The following is a 16,247-nucleotide window of genomic DNA, read 5'->3' on the forward strand; positions in this document are numbered from 1 at the left end:
CATCAACCAACTTGCAAAGTCGACTGGTCCCTGACCTCACTCTCTAGAACTCCTCCTTTCTCCCACCCCTGAAGGGAAGGAAAAGTGCAAACTCATACTTAGTGTTAGGATTTTGGCTCCTTCCAGGTTCGAGCTCCCAGCTCCCCACCTGCAAGGGAGTTGCTTCACAGGTGGTGCAGGTGTATTTCTCTCCCCCTCTGTCTTCCCCTCCTCTTTCCATTTCTCTCTGTCCTATCTAACAATGACGACAACAATAATAACTACAACAACAATAAAAACAACAAGGGCAACAAAAGGGAAAATAAAATAATTTTTTTTAAAAATATTAAAAAAAAAAAAAGATTTTGGCTTTTGCTGGTAACTAAACCTGTTGGAGTGGAGAGAACCTAAAAATGTGCTTCCTGGCTCTCAGGTGCCAGAAGCTATTTTCAGCTAAAGGGTGGGTAATACTTGTTTTGTCAACAAAAGGAATTCAGAGTAGAGATCAGCAGAATACTTTTCCTGCTGGGGATTTAGGAACTTCATTAAGCAACCACAATAGTCTGTATTATCTCCTTCCTGGACCAGTTGGCAAAAAAACAGTGAGATCTCAGACCCAATCTATAACCTCCAGAACAGAGTTTTCTCACAGCATCTAAGGACAACCATGTGACTGCAAGACTTAGCATTTATGTTTTCAGAGTGGCACCAAGAGATGGCTTGTGAAAGAGTTCTCTTACCCTGAAAGACTAATTATTAAAGCTTCATGAGTCAGAAGGAATTGGGCTTGAGTACAAGAGGACACACCAACATGTTAGGAGAAACCTCCACTGTGCTAGGATCTCCCAACCCCCACAACCAGAAAGTCAGTGTCACCTGCAAGCGACATCCAGGTCACAGTCTCTGTCAACATAACATGGGCTTTTTCCCCCCAGCTCAAGTGTCACTGGCGTCAGGTACTTGGCTGCAGCCTGCATGATGATTTTCCCAACGTTGGTGCTACCCGTGTAGAGAATATGGTCAAAGCGCTGCTTCAGAAGCTCGGTGGTCTCCTGCACGCCACCATTAATTACAGCATACAGCTCCTGGGGAGGAGAACACAAATGTTAGCCTTCTCCTGGTGGTTCACTTGAGCCATTTCTTCAATATAGACATGGGATATTCAGCAGCTGGAGAAACAGCTTAGCTGGCAGAGTGCAGAACTTTCATATCCAAGGTTTCTAGTTCAGTCCCTAGCACTGCACATACCAGTGGGTTCTCTCCCCTGAAACTCACTCTCTAGTTAATATAAGATAAATAAAACAAATATTTTAGAAGAATCATTCTATAGGGCAGGGGAGATAGCATAGAGGTTATGAAAAAGACTTTCATGCCTAACGCTTTGAGGTCCCAGGATCAATCTCCTGTTCCACCATAAGACAGAGCAGGAGGGGAAAGAGGAAGAGGGGGAGTATAATATTTATTAAAAAAACAAAGATGGGCCCCTGTGAGGATGAAAGAGGGAGCTGACCAAGGAGAAATAAAAAAGAAAAAATAAGGTTGCGCAATGGTGCACCTGGTTAAGCACACAGGTTGCCATGTGCAGGACCCGAATTTGAGACCCCACTCCCCACCTGCTGTGGGGGGAAAGCTTCACAAACAGCAAAGCAAGTACTGTAGGTATCTGTCTCTCTCCCTCTCTTATCTCCTACCCTCTCTCAAATTCTCTCTGTCCTATCAAATAAAGAGAGAGAGAGACAAAGGGAGAGAGAAATGAAAAGAACTTGTTAGCAGCTGAGAACCAACGATCCACTATGAAAATGGTCCTGAAACAACATTTCCACCTGAGCTCAGCAGTGGAGAAACAGAAGAGAGAAAATAGTTGCTGGGCTTACGGATGTGTGGAAGGTGAAGGTTTTGGTAAGACAGACCCAAGATTCACATCTGCATTGGGACACCCAACACAGTGAGAGGTTTCACTGATAGAAAGAACTAAATAAGCATTCCCTGGGTGAGTGTGAGTAGGGAGGGACATTTGAGAGCACTGGCTTCTGAAGTCAGCCCTGGAAAAAGCAGGCAGGAACTCACACTCACTAGCTGATGGGGCCTTCAGTACACATATTGCTAAGTCCCCATTCCTGTCTCAGAGCAGAAATCACATGGCATAGATACAACTGGGCCCATCAGGGCCAAGCTACCATTAGCAGTCACTCTGGAAGAGACCTGAGATGGAACAGCTTGAAAAGCAGAGGCAGAGAATTGATGGCAAATAAAGAAGACAGTTTGAGATGCTCGAAAGAATCTCAGATGGTAGCATAAGCAAAAACTGGCATGCAGTCTCGAGATTTCATGTCACCTCCTGCTAGTGTGTTCTCATTCGCTCCTTTACTCAGCTATCTGATGAAGTCACATTTTAGCCTGCATTTTGACTTAAAAGAGAGGAAGAGAGAAAAAGAACCACCACAATATTGTCCTGCTGCTCATGAAGCTCCCCCTGTGCATGGTGCTCTCACGTGGTGTTGGGGCCCATGTTTATTGGACCAAATAACTGTCTCCCAGCACCCTTTGCATTAGGTTTTCATCTACAGAGCTTATGGGACTGGTCCTCAAGAAGTTGAGGGAGGCAGGAGCATTATCCTCTACATACGGACTGATTCAAAGAGTAAAGAATCTATCCTTGGAGCCTGGGAGGAGGGCACTAAACTTGAAAGCATGATGTCCTGAGTTTGAGCCCCAACAGAGAGATACTCTGTGTGCCAGAGAGATACTCTGCTTCTCTCACTCCGTCTATATTGTCTGTTAATAACATCTTTAAAAATAAAATAAAATGAATTTAGCCCTGATGAGAGGTGAAGAAAGACCTCAAACCTCTATCTGCCAATTCCAATGCTCCACAAGCCCTATCTCACTGTCCTCTCTCCTCTTCCTCCTGGGATATAACCTGTTATTAGAGTTATTGCTTTGTGGGCTGCCACTAGAGGCAACAATCAGAAGACAACAACACAGATAATGATATAATTCTAAGGGGCAGAGTTGGCCTCTAGATGATTTTATGTTGGATACAGTTCCACATGATTTTTTAAAGCTGTCTTTCAGTGAAAGCCAAATAAAGACTCCTTTATTATTTTTTTTACCCGTTTTCTTTTTTTAAATTTATTTATTAGTGATTTATAAAACTATAAAATAACAAGGGTAAAATTACACACAATTCGCACACCAGAGTTCTGTGGCCCCAATCCCTCCACTGGAAATTGCAGTGGTTCTCCCAATGGCACAGATGAGTTGACTACTTTATAAATTTGCCCATTTTTTCTATCGTCCTGCCTTCTCTCTCTCTCTCTTTTTTCCTTATTTCTTTTCCCTTTTTTTTGCCCTTGTTGTTTTTCACTGTTGTTGTAATTATTGTTGTTACTGATGTATTGTTGTAGGATAGGACAGAGAGAAATGGAGAGAGGTGGGGAAGACAGAGAGGGGGAGAGAGATAGACACCTGCAGACCTACTTCACCACCTGTGAAGCGACTCCCCTGCAGGTGGGGGGCCGGGGGCTTGAACTGGAATCCTTACGCCGTCCTTGTGCTTTGTGCCATGTGTGCTTAACTCGCTGCGCTACTGCCCGACTCCCCTTCTCTTCCTTTTTAAGTCATACCTACACCTATTAAAACTTCTTTATGTCTTTCCTTTTTCCCCTCTTCTCTCTTTGGGTCCTGACAGAATTAAAGACTCCTTAATGTGGCAATTCTCTGTATAACTAAGTCACCCTGATTCATGGTGGCATCATAAATTTCCTTTCTGGGTGAGCACAAGAACCTCTGATTCAGACAGAGATGAGCTTTATCTTTTAATACAATACCTTTTTCCTCCCTCCCTCCCTCTCTTCCTTCCATCCTTCCTTCCTTTTCCAGGGCTTCACCACTCCAGGCTGAGTTTTCCAGATAGAGACAGAGGATAGAGACAGATAGAGACCATAGTGCCAAAACTTCCTTCAATGCAGCAGGGGCCAGCCTTGAACCTGGGTCTCATGCTTGGCAAACCAGAGCACTACCCAAATGAGCTATTCTGCTAATCCATCTTTGCCTTTTAATATTCTTTTTTTTTTAGTTGAATATTCTTTTTTTAAATTTCTTTATTGGGGGGTTAATGTTTTACATTCTATAGTAAATACAATAGTTTGTACATGCATAACATTTCTCATTTTTCCACATAACAATATAACCCACATTAGGTTCTCTGGCCTTTTAATATTCTTAAACAACAGCATTTTAACTCTACATAGGGCCCAAACTCTGGAGATCATTTTCTTGCTATAGAGTTTTTAGATCACAATCATACCCATTTAAAAGAGCAGAAATGTTATTTTATAACCGTGTCCTACTAGGACAAAAGACCCTATCAGCGCTCAGCATAGCACAGTCCAACTTAAAAAATTTACTGGATAAATGTATCAAAAGTCATGTTAGCTCAAAGAAGGAGTAATCCAAGATCCCAGAGTTGGAGAGGCAGCTTGATAGTATAGCCCCAACCTTATACGCACAAGACCCTGAGTTTGAGACCAAGTGGAACTTCATGGCTGATAGAACAGTATTTTGGTGTGTCTCTGGCACATATTTTTTAAAAAGTTTAGGCTGGGGAGAGAGCATAGTGGTTATTCAAAAGACTTTCATACTTGAGGCTTTGACATCCTGGGGTTCAATCCCCAGCACTACCATAAGCCAGAGCTGAGCAGTGCTCTGGTCTCATTAAAATAAAAAAAATTAAAAAAAAAACACAATGAAAGAAGATATGTAAATTACAGAGGTGCTCATGAAACCACAAGCTTAGAAATATTTGATCACAGTAACTGAGTTTATCTTGGAACATAACGACTGGATTAAGCCAACTGCTAGAAATTTAAGGAGACCACAAACAGCTGCCCAATGGCTAAAGACAGGAACTAGATAGAGGATCAGGTGTGTGTGTGTGTGTGTCCCTTGCAATATACAGGCATGTTGAAGGTGGATCCCAGTGCTCTTACCTGATCTAAATACTGAGGGAGGAGCTCAGCCAGGATCCTAGCTGTGTTTTCACTTAGTTCGGAAGGCTTAATAATCACAGCATTTCCTAAACAAAGCAGATAAGCAGGAAAGTGTTGCACAATGGTTGAGTAACTTCAACAGCTACCAAAGCTGTGTTCATGGGTGTGTGGGAGTGGGGCGAGGTGGGGAGAGGCTGGAAAACCATGGTGGAATGGGGTGGGGGCCGACACAGAGTACTCTGTGTCTACAGCTCTTAATTCTGCTCTTCCTCAGAATAAGCCCAAAAACACATCTCCCTTTTCCTTCTTCTGATCTCTGTCAGCCTTCCTATTCCATCAGCCACCTCTCTCTTTGGAGTCTCCTGACTGCTTGGCAACTCCTGGGCAGGCTAGCTATGAAAACATGAAGCTGCTGGTCTGTTGGCAGATGCTATACAGCCAGAGTTAGATCTACTCCCACAGCCTTCATTTAAATGCAGGAACTGGTCAGACAGAATCCAAATGGTTTTTTTTACAAGCAGAGCTAGCAACTGAACCAGCATTAGAATATGGAGGCCTGACTCCTGGGCCTGATGACTCAGTGCCTCCATATCTTTGCAGGTTCACTCCCTGAGAGTTCCACAAAGTAGGCTCCATACTCTAGAGCCCATTCAAGAAAATAATACTCTGCTGTTGTAAGTGGAAGACACAGCACAGTGGATATGCAAAAGACTCTCATGCCTGAGGTTCCAAGGTCCCTGGTTCAATCCTAAGCACTACCATAAGCCAGAGCTGAGCGGTGCTCTGATAAAAAATAAACAACTCTGCTGGTGTAAACCAAGAGGAAATATACATACTCAGTTACTACCATTAGTTTACAAATAATACAAGGTCCTACTGAGAAGGTAGAAAGATACCAGACCTGCAGCAATGGCTCCAATCAGTGGCTGGATGGTAAGGACCAGCGGGTAGTTCCAAGCTCCAATAATCAGCACAACACCCAGTGGCTCTGGGTAGACATAGGCCTCATCCATCATCGTGAGCAGGTTCTTCTTAGCTGGTTCAGAAGTCACCCACTCAGGAAGCTTCTCCAGCACAGTGTCGATTTCCCCAAGAACAGTGATGGCTTCATGGCTATAGGCGTTGAGTTCACTCTGATTTAAAGAATCACAGTTCAGTGGTGCACATAGTACAAAGTGCAAGGACTGGCACTAGGATCCAAGTTCAAGCCCCTAGTTCCCCACCTGCAGGGGGAGGGGTCTCTTCACCAGCAGTGAAGCAGGTCTGCAGGTATCTATCTTTCTCTCTCACTCCCTATCTCCCTTTCCTCTCTCAGTTTCTCTCTGTTCTATCCAAAAAGTTGAAAAATGGCACAGGAGCAGTAGATTCATAGTGCAGGCATTGAGCCCCAGCAATAACCCTGGAGGCAAAAAAAAAAAAAATCACAATTAATAGATTTGCTATCTTCTATTCAGCTCTGGTTTAGTGGTACTGGGGAATGAACTTGGAGCTTCAGAGCTTTGGACATATATATTTTTTGTGTATGTATGTGTAAGCATATGTTAGCTCACCATCCCTGATCTAGGTAATTTAAAATAAGGTTTAAATGTCACCTTTTCCTGGAAGATATCCCAGGTCAATAAACAATCTGTCTTGATCATAATTTAGAAACCATAGCACTTATTCTTTTGACTTGCATCTTAATCTTTTACTGTTAGTACACTAGCACATTCACATTTTATGTATATTTTGCCAAATTACTCATGGATCTTTCCCTTCCCAATCAAATTTAAAACCTTCAAGGATAAGGAACTTAGTGTAACTTATTTTTATTCACTATATTTCTTTAGTAACCATATTGATGCTTGTATGGTAAAAGACTCAGACTTTTGAAACTTTTTTTTTTTTTTTTGGCCGCCTGGGTTATTAGTGAGGCTTGGTGACTGCATGACAAATCCACCATGCCCATCGGCTTTTTTTCTTCTTCATTTGGTAGAGAAAAATTGAGAGGAGGGGGAAATAGAGAGAGGGAAAAGACAGAGACCTGTAGGTAAACACCACTCCCTTACCCCTCCGTCCATCCCCTGGTGGGGAATGGGAACTTGAACCTGGGTCCTTAAGCATAGATTCTTTAGTATGTGATTAACCAGGCAAGCAACAGCCCTCCCTGACTTTTTGAAATCTTAAGGACCCCATTTGGACATCTGATATTACCACTCTTTCTCCAAAAAAGGAGTATAAAGGCCATTTTATAGTTCCTCTTCCTCCTGCTGTTGCTCTTTCTATTCCCTAAATAATCTTTGATTGGTGAGTATGAGAAGTCACAAACCCAAAGTAAAACCTTATTACCCCTGGAGTAAAGATAAAACAAAAAAAGAAAGTAAAAATAAAATGATCATATCCTTATCAAACATACCATATACACTATGTCAAACATATTTATACCCTAAAACGCTAGCAGCATACCAAGAATCCTATGTTAGAAACTTGGATTCTAGGTGGGAAGTATATGCCAAGAAACTTTCATGCCAGAGCCTCCAAAGTTCCAGGCTCAATCCTCTGCACCACCTGAGCTGAGCAGTGCTTTGGTTAATAAAAGGAGGAGGAGGAAGTGGAGGAAAATCAGAACCACTAGGATTTTCAGGACAACCCCTCTCCCGCCCCCAGTTCTGTTGAAACCTAACCTGCTTTTTGTTTTCACCTTTTTCTGTTTAAATTTTTATTTATAAAAAGGAAACACTGACAAAACCATAGGAGTTTTGAAAAACAAGAGGGGTACAACTCCACACAATTCCCACCACCAGAACTCTGTATCCCATCCCTTTCCCTGATAGCTTTCCCATTCTTTAACCCTCTGGGAGTACGGACCCAGGGTCATTATGGGCTAAATCTTTAACAAGATTCCCTGGTGACTCCCAGGTGCATAGGGAGCACTAGTATAAAAACAGTTACAGAGGGGAAATCTGAGTGCGACAAACATCACCAGGTAGACCTCTCTGTCTGCTGGGGTTATCACAAGCCAGGTTAAGACAAGAAGCTGCCCGGAGACCAATGTTGGCAATACAGTAAGCTGCCAAATTATTGGAACTCAGAATAGAGTTTCCACCGCAGATTCAGAAAGTGAGGCAGTGGATCAACCTTTGGGTAATAGTTCAATCCCGCATGTGCGAGAGTGATGTTTTGGTGCTCGCTCATTCTCTAAGTATGCCTTTACAAAGAAAAATAAATAAATAAATGAAAAGAGGAAGAAAAGAAAAAGCCGACTGATGCAGTCGGAAAATAGGCAAAAGCTAAGCAATTGTCATCAGAAGAACCAGTGACCCACAAAGCGCCAGCACTTGCAAGTGTGGGCAGAGAGCCGCGGAGGGAGGGGGCCCGGGAAGGTGGCGGGACATCTCACTGGCGCCTGCCCCACGGCAGACGCCACACCCGCGGCATCGCTGCCAAAACCCCATTCCTAAGCGGTTGCATAAGCAAAGGCACTGGGCACTGAGGAGCGCGGTCCCGCTCCGGCCCCCCAGGGGCCGCACACCTTGCACAGGTCGGCGCCGATGGCGGCCAGGAGGTCCTTCTCGTGCTCCTGCATCATCCTCTTCAGGGCCTCGAGCTGCTGCAGCCGGAACCGCAGCGGGCGTGACCGGCCAGACTGGAACGCGGTTCGAAGCCGCTGCACTACTTGCTCCATGGCCCAGTCTTCGGTAAAAGCGGCAGTCAGGGCGGCGGGCGCGGTTCTGTCCTCTCCTGACCTTGTGAGCTGCAGCTGCGGGACCGGAACCACCCCCTCTGGCGCTGCCGATGGGCGCAGACTGCGAGCCGGCAGCTGCGGAGAGCTACAAAGCTCTAGCTGCCAGACTGGGCGGACTACACCGAGCCGCGTGCTCATTGGCTGAGTCGCGACACGTGACCGGACACCGCCCCCGCCCACGGCTGGGGTCTGCCCCCAGGCCTGAACCCGCAGACCCGCGGGAATCAGAGATGGCGGTGGCCCTGGGGGAGCGCTCCGCTCAGGGGCTTCCTTCCACCTGCATCCTGTTCCTCTCCTACACTGCCGAACGGGAGGAGGCGGGAGGTTGGATGGGGCTTCCATCGGTCCGTGCCGCCTCCTGCCGCAGGGCCGCTGTATCCCGCTCCGCACTCCGGGCTGTGGGGGCCTGGCGGTGCCTGGGGGTCGAGGGGGCGGCTGCGGGCGGCTTCCCAGGACAGCGGAGGAGTGAGCGCAAAAGCCTTGTTTTGACATGAAAAGCTTATTTCTGTGAAAAAGTTTATGTTCCCTAATTGGTACTCACCTTGGGCCAATTGCACCTGCTGAGGCTTTGGCTCTCGGCCATAAGATCTAGAAACCTAGGTAAAAAGCACTTGTCACTATGTGCAAAGACCCGGGTTCGAGACCCCGCCCCCCACCTACAGGGGGTAAACTTCACAATCTGTAAAGTGGTGCTGCAGATGTATCTCCTTTTGCGGGGGGCCAGCACCAGCAGGTAATTAGGGTAACCTGAAAAAGGAGGAGAGCACGGAATGAGGAGGCAAGTGAGTTGATGCTGAATCAAGCTTAAGCAGACATCTTTGTCATACTTAAGCAGAACTTTATTTTTATAGTCTCATAAGGCTTAGCTCATTAAAACAAAAATCACCAAGGCTTTGATTATTAATTTAAAATCACCAAGGCTTTGACCACTAATACATAAATCACCAAGGCTTTGATTATTAAAACAAAAATCACCAAGTAAGAACAGCACAGGTAGGGAACACCTCCTGCTTTGTGGAACATTCACATTACAGGGCCACTTTTCTCCCTAGAGATCACATCACAGTTTCCTTGTCTTTTGTTATTCCTGTACCTGTGTGCTAGGCAGATGTCCTATTGATTAACATTAATATTCTACCTGTATGTTTATGCCATTCTCTTGCCCCTATGCATCAGAAGCCAATGGTTCATAGAAAATTCAAGCTTGTTATGTTTCTAGGGGCCTTAAATAAATCGAGCAGCCCATTTTTCATAAAATCTGTTGCACCGTTCCTTACTGAGACCCAGCCTCTCCATAAAGTTAAGCTCTCTAGCTGGAGTCTATCTTCTGTGTGTGCTCACTATGTGACCTAAGTTCTTGTGTACTATTCCTGCATAAGGAAGTGGGAGCATAGTGGTGGGTGGTAGATCAAAAGACCCATTGTATCTAGATGGGTACCATAACTTTCCATTTATTAATTATGCTATGTAAGGTGCCCCCCCCCCCCACTGTGGGAAGCACCAATCTTTCCCTATATTTTAAGGGGATTACTAAAGGAAGTGGTGTAGATAAAGGGGAAAGCAATTTTTCCTATTGGAGCCTCCTGAAAAATTCTGCATTACTGATATTGCTTGTTCCATTATGATCAATCTTACAGAGTACAGTGCAGGTTTTGTCATTACTTTTGTGATTGGTCAGGCTCTGAGCCTGGCCATAGGTAAACATTATTAAGACCACACAGAGATTAATCCCAAGCCCTATACATGGCAAAAGGCAAGATGGTTTCAGTTTGGCCTGGAGAGTCCAGCCATGCTAAACCCCCTATGAAGCTGGTATCGTGTCAAGCAGCTCGCATGGCAGTGTCTGTGCCATCCTTTGCTCTGCCTCTCTGCCTTCCCCTCCCCCTCCCCTCTCAGCTGTCTGTCCAAAATGAAGACATAATATTGAAAAGAAAGACTCAGGTTCCTTAACAGGGGGGCCTGCGGGGGGCAGGTCTCCACTCGAGAGTGACGTCACTGCAGCCACCAGCCCCTTGGCTACTGCCCTGCTGGCACCCGCTCATTGCATTTTTATTTCTCTGTAGTGAGAGGATAAAGGCTATTGGTTCTAGCCAGTGTATGGTTCTTGAGTTAAGGCTGAGGATTCTGCTCAAGCAGATCCAGGCACCGGGTGCGTCAGAATGGCGCTGTGGCTTCTCCCTCGCTCTCATGTAAAACTCTTGTCTCATATGAAGTAAATAAAAAGAATTGCTTTCAAGATTATTCCCCCAAGGGCTGGAAGCCAAGACTATGCTAAGCAGATGAACTCCAACAACACCCTTTCCCCCCTTTCTCTCATTCTTATCTTTTTAATTAATTAATTAATTTATTTATTATACCAGAACACTGCTCAGCTTTGGCTTCTGGTGGTGCAGATGATTTCACCTGAGATCTTGAAGCCTCAGGCACAACTCTTTGGATAACCATTATGCTATTCCCCTCCCCCTTTTCTTTCTGTCATATATATATATATATATATATATATATATATATATATATATATATATATATATATAAATTGAGAGGCATGGGGGAGAAAGAAACACCTACTTCACTACTGTTAAAGCCGCCCTGCAGGAGAGGATCAGATGCTTGAACTCTGAGCTCTGTGCATAGCAATGTGAGGTCTACTGGGTGCACCACTATCTTCCCCCTTCTTTCTAAAGCTTTCTCTCTCTCTCTCTTTTTTATTCCCTTTTGTTGTCCATGTTGTTTTATTGTTGTAGTTAATATTGTTGTTATTGTTGTTGGACAGGACAGAGAGAAATGGAGAGAGGAGGGGAAGACAGAGGGGGGGAGAGAAAGATAGACACCTGCAGACCTGCTTCACTGCTTGTGAAGTAACTCCCCTGCAGGTGGGGAGCCAGGGGCTGGAACTGGGATTAAAGCTTTCTCTCTTGATTAGTTGTCACACCCTAGCTACTATTCTCATACTAGTTTGTTGGGGTCTGCTTGGCCCCGATCTAGGCCCAGCAGACATTCTTTAAGCCTGGCTTGAGTTTTGCTGATGGTCACTAACTTCCTCAGAGTGACACAGCATTTCCTGTAGGCCGTGCCTAAATTCACCTCTGCCCTCCAGCTGATGATGCGTTAAGAGTATAGGCCCCACTGATGGTGATGCCACCTCACACCACCTCTAATGTCATCTCACCCTACCTTTCCATCCCTGCCTCTACCCCCTGCCTATAAAAAATGGTCTTTTTCTCAATAAAGCAAGTCACTGCCTTGACAGAACTCCCGACTTGGTGTGGTGTCTTTTCTCAAGTTGTCGACACTCTCCCTCCCGCTCAGCCCCAGAAGGGGGGTTCCGGCTGGTCCAGATCTCCCCTCCTCGCGACTACCTGTCGGGGAGAACCCCGACAGACTGGTGCCCCGTGTGAGGCAGCTCAATGGAAGAACGCTGACAGGCCAATCAGTCTGCTGGTGAGTGTACCCCCATAAATTATGGGGCAGTCCTCTTCTCTTTCTTTCCCTTCTCACTTTGGCAACGCGTGAAAGAATTGAATTTGTCACGACAACTGACGGACTGTGGCCGGGCTACTCTCCGGTGAGTCTTGAAGGTCTGACTTAGGATATTCCAGTAACGGTGGCCGGCCTGGTCGTTGCCCCTGCCTTGACTGAATGATTGCCTCTGTGTGATTGTGTGCGAGCATGTTGTGAGCCTCACGGCCTTCGCGGCTACGGGGCGTGAGTGGGCTCTCTACCTGTGTGTCCGTGGGGTCGTTTCAGCTCAGTGGAGATTCTTGGCCATGCCAAGACCAGGTCGGGGATTATACGACTACTCCTAAGCTAAGACCCCTTAATGTCCCACGAGGGGCCCGGCCAGGCAAGCACAGTTGATTGTCTGTCATCCATCAGATGCCAGTTCTTTTTCACCCTTTTTAAAATTTCTAATCCTATCATGGGTTCCACCTCATCCAGGGAGCAGCCAGATCCCTCCCTTGAATCCTTGCGTATTTTACTTAAGAGTCAAGGCTTGACTCTTTCTGATAATCAAGCCCTTCAGGCCTCGGGGTGCTTACTTAAGTTCACCCCTTGGCTTCCTGTTGCCAACCTCTTCGACTGGGACACCTGGGACAGAGTAGAACAATTGATCACTCGGGCCCAGGTCGACCAAGGAGAGATTCCGCCTCTCGGGGTACTCCCTGCCATCTCAGCTCTAAAAAGCTGCTTTCCACCCAGGCCTCCCAAGGAAACCAAAGAAAGACGGCCACAAAAGGAGACAGAGATTAAGATTGACCCAAAGATAGATGCACCTGATAAATTGCCCCCACCTTCCTCAGAGCCCCTGTACCCCTCTTTAGACCCCTTTGGTTGTGCTCCCTGGCCCAACATTAAGCCATGTTCCTCCAAGTCCCCGACTCCTGAGTCGCTCACTAACCCTTTCCGCACTCCTGGTCCCTTGCCTTAAGGGCCTCCTCCCTATACGGGAGGGGCATTCGGTTTACCCTGTCAATCTTAATCCCGGGGATAACAGACCAGCCACCTGGTATCCCTGGGATCCCAGAGAATTAAAAGAACTAAAAAAGGCTGTGGCCATAGATGGACCCAGCTCACCCTGGGCAGATGCTATTCTTGAGGGCCTAGCCCACCAGGCCTGTGCCACCCAGGATTAGAAAGAATTGGCTAAAGCCGTCCTGCCTGGGCCCACATTTCTTAAATTTCTGGCATATTTTAACAAAGAATGCCAAGCCCAGGGAGAAAGAAACCAAAATGCCCAACCCCCCATCCCTATCACTGTTGACATGCTCTCTGGCACCTCTGACCAATTTGCCATGGGTGCCCAACAGGCAGTTATTCCCCCCCCTTATCAAGATTAAATTAGAGCCATTGGCCTCACAGCCTGGCGAAAGTTTAATGAGGGACCCACTGAATCCCCCATAGCAGACATTAATCAAAAGGCCAGTGAGGACCTCCTCTCCATTATCTATAGGGTCCAGAAGAGCTTGCAAAGAAAATTTCTGGCAGGTGAACTTAGGGACCGCTTTGTCAGATCATTGGTTTGAGACGGCATAAACATTGACCCTAAGCTTGCCTGTGCTGGGCTACACCAGCAGAGTCTTGATCTTTAGATTATTGCCACCAGAGATGTTGGCTCTTCCTCCCACCAGACTAGGGCCTTGGCGGCCGCCCTTAAAAAATCCCATAAAGAAGACATAGCTGTCCTAGTTAATACCCTCCAACAAACTTTAACTAGCAAAGGGCGCACTTGCTTTGGTTGCAGCAGAGAGAGCCACTTTAAGTGAGGGTACCATGACCAGACAAGAAACATTTGAGTCCCTGTGATCTTTCTCTCCTTCTCCATATCCTTACGCTCCAGAGAAACTCGTAGAGTGGACACAGAAAAGGAACCTCAGCAGGTCAGAACCCTGGCCAGGCTCTGAAAAACTGAGTGTCCTTCCCCTGTTTAATCTTAATGAGTCTGACCTAACTTTTTCTCTCCCACTTTTTGCTAAACTTTCACCTAATTTCTGAGTCAAACAGACATTAAAGTGGACCTAGACATTGTCTTAAAACTGCTATTTCCTACCTAAAGGAAAAAAGAAAAAGCTTTATTCCTCTACTCTCAAAAAGCGTTAAACCAATTCTGAGTGAGATCTTATTTGGCTAACAAGCTATTCTTTAAAGAAAAAAATCAAACAAGACATTCTCTCTAACTTAAAAGTTATTAATCAGAGAACCAACACACACTTTTGATAGTAATTTAATGATTTGTTTCTTTAAAAATCTAAAATGTATCTTAGCCCAGAAAAGAACTTCCAAAGATTTTTCTTCGCGTGCAGTGGTAAACTAAGCCGCCTGTTCTGTCCGTGCAGCCAATCACGTCATCGAGCTCCTGCTCCACAGATTGGCAAAGATTTCAGTCAATCATTCCTCTAGCCACACCTGCCCCTCCTGGAGTTGTGGTGGGGGGAGTGGCTGTGAGCCAAAAATCCAAAAACTGCTTTTCAAAGGGAAAATTTTTCTTTTCACCAAGAATGTCTGTTTTTAGTCTGTGTGCTAACCTTGTTTTCACTAATGTGTGTTAACCCTCCAAAATAAATAGTTTGTTTTAAGTTTTAAATAAAATTTAGTTAAGTTAAATGTGATTTTAAAGATCCCGACTTGTAGAGTTGACACACCTTTACCAGACTAAAATATAAGACAGTTTCGTCCTTCTGTTAGCTAATATCAGCATCAGTTCATTAGTTAGAGATTTTCCGAGATCTCTAGGTGTGGTAAGATGCCTCTGCAGTCTCTCTCACTCTTGTAAAAATTCTAAATCTTACTACCCCCCAATACCAACTGCCACTGTTTGTAGCAAATTCCACGTTTAGACTGGCTTTATAATAACCCAGTCTGGGTGGAGCAGTGGCCTTGCCAGGAAAGAAGGGTTAAATATGATATTCCTGGCCTGATAAAAAAATTTTATTCGACAAATGTGATTCAATAAAATTATTTAGTGTAAAATTGTCATCAAAAAAATGTAACAGTAAAAAATTTATTTTTAAACATGTAAGCTATGAGGTTTGTCTTAGCCTTTTAAGTTACCTATCCAAATCAAAGTAAAAGATCAATTAAATTGTGTACCCACCCTTGTTCATAGCTGCCCTAAGGGTGTGCTAAGCTTTGTGATAAACAAAGATCCTAAAAAACTAAGTTTAAAATTGTTTAAGTGATTAAAAAAAAGTAAACATTTTATTATGTCAACACATTAGGTATTGACTTTCTATAACATATTGGTATATTGTAATAAAGAACCTTCTTAAATCATATAAAAAAAACTCAAGCCAATTCTAACCATTAAACTTCTAACTTGGTACACGTTATTTTCTCTCTTAAGTAAATAGGTACAACCTGCACATGAAGAACTGACTGCTCATATGGTAAGATTTAAAACTAAACATTTTTCTTTTTTATTTATGGGTGTGTGATGACTCCTAAAGTCACTCATATCCTAAAATTTTTCTCTCATTTTTTACAAGCGTCTTAAAATTTTGGCGCTTGACCTGCCACAGTGAAAGCACTTTACTGGCTCCTACATTGTTTAATTAAGATCCTGCTGTTTTTTTTTGCCGGGCTGGCTTCACGGGCGGGTAACAGACAACCTGGGACTCATGGCTGGGTTGTACACAGTATCTCTTTATTCATGCAGGACGCAGCGCAATCTATACCAAACTAAGCTAAAACTAAAACTACAATCTTGTCCTTATAAATATACTAGCCCAGTAGGGTGGGAACAGGATGCAACACAGAGAGGGTGGAGAGAAAAGTGACTGGTGAAAATCAGGGTATGACAAGGAGAGGGGGCAGAGCAGGCGAGAATTCCATCACTGAGCCACCAATGCCCTGGAGGGAGGGTGGTGCTTGTTAACAGCGGTTATGTAAATAGAATGAAGTGGTTATGTAAATAGAATAGTGTTAAACTAATGAAACAGAAGGGGTTTTTAGAAGCATACCAACAATTTCCCCTTTCTTTTTAACTAATGGCCATAGTATCAGGATTATGGGGTGAACAGAAACCTATATCATACAGGCGTTTTCAAAAGAACTGG

The 16,247-nt window shown here is 44.7% G+C and overlaps 1 protein-coding gene across 2 annotated transcripts in view; it reads right to left on the reverse strand.

Annotated features, from left to right (window-relative positions):
- Positions 1-8,859, reverse strand: part of ALDH3A2 (aldehyde dehydrogenase 3 family member A2) — a 30,116-nt gene extending 21,257 nt beyond the window's left edge. The window contains exons 1-4 of one of the 2 annotated variants that reach the window (XR_001601580.2): positions 8,482-8,859; positions 5,872-6,103; positions 4,971-5,056; positions 856-1,064 (exon numbers count right to left, since the gene is read on the reverse strand). Coding sequence is in view for 1 of the 2 variants with exons in the window: in XM_016189604.2 (XP_016045090.2) it covers positions 856-1,064; positions 4,971-5,056; positions 5,872-6,103; positions 8,482-8,832 (878 nt within the window). In the remaining variant the exon portion in view is untranslated. The remainder of the gene's footprint in view (positions 1-855; positions 1,065-4,970; positions 5,057-5,871; positions 6,104-8,481) is intronic. The other variant, XM_016189604.2, reaches the window with a different exon arrangement.
- Positions 8,860-16,247: the final 7,388 nt, after the last annotated feature.

This window comes from Erinaceus europaeus, chromosome 12 (genome assembly GCF_950295315.1).
Source record: "Erinaceus europaeus chromosome 12, mEriEur2.1, whole genome shotgun sequence".
NCBI classification, from domain to species: domain Eukaryota; kingdom Metazoa; phylum Chordata; class Mammalia; order Eulipotyphla; family Erinaceidae; genus Erinaceus; species Erinaceus europaeus.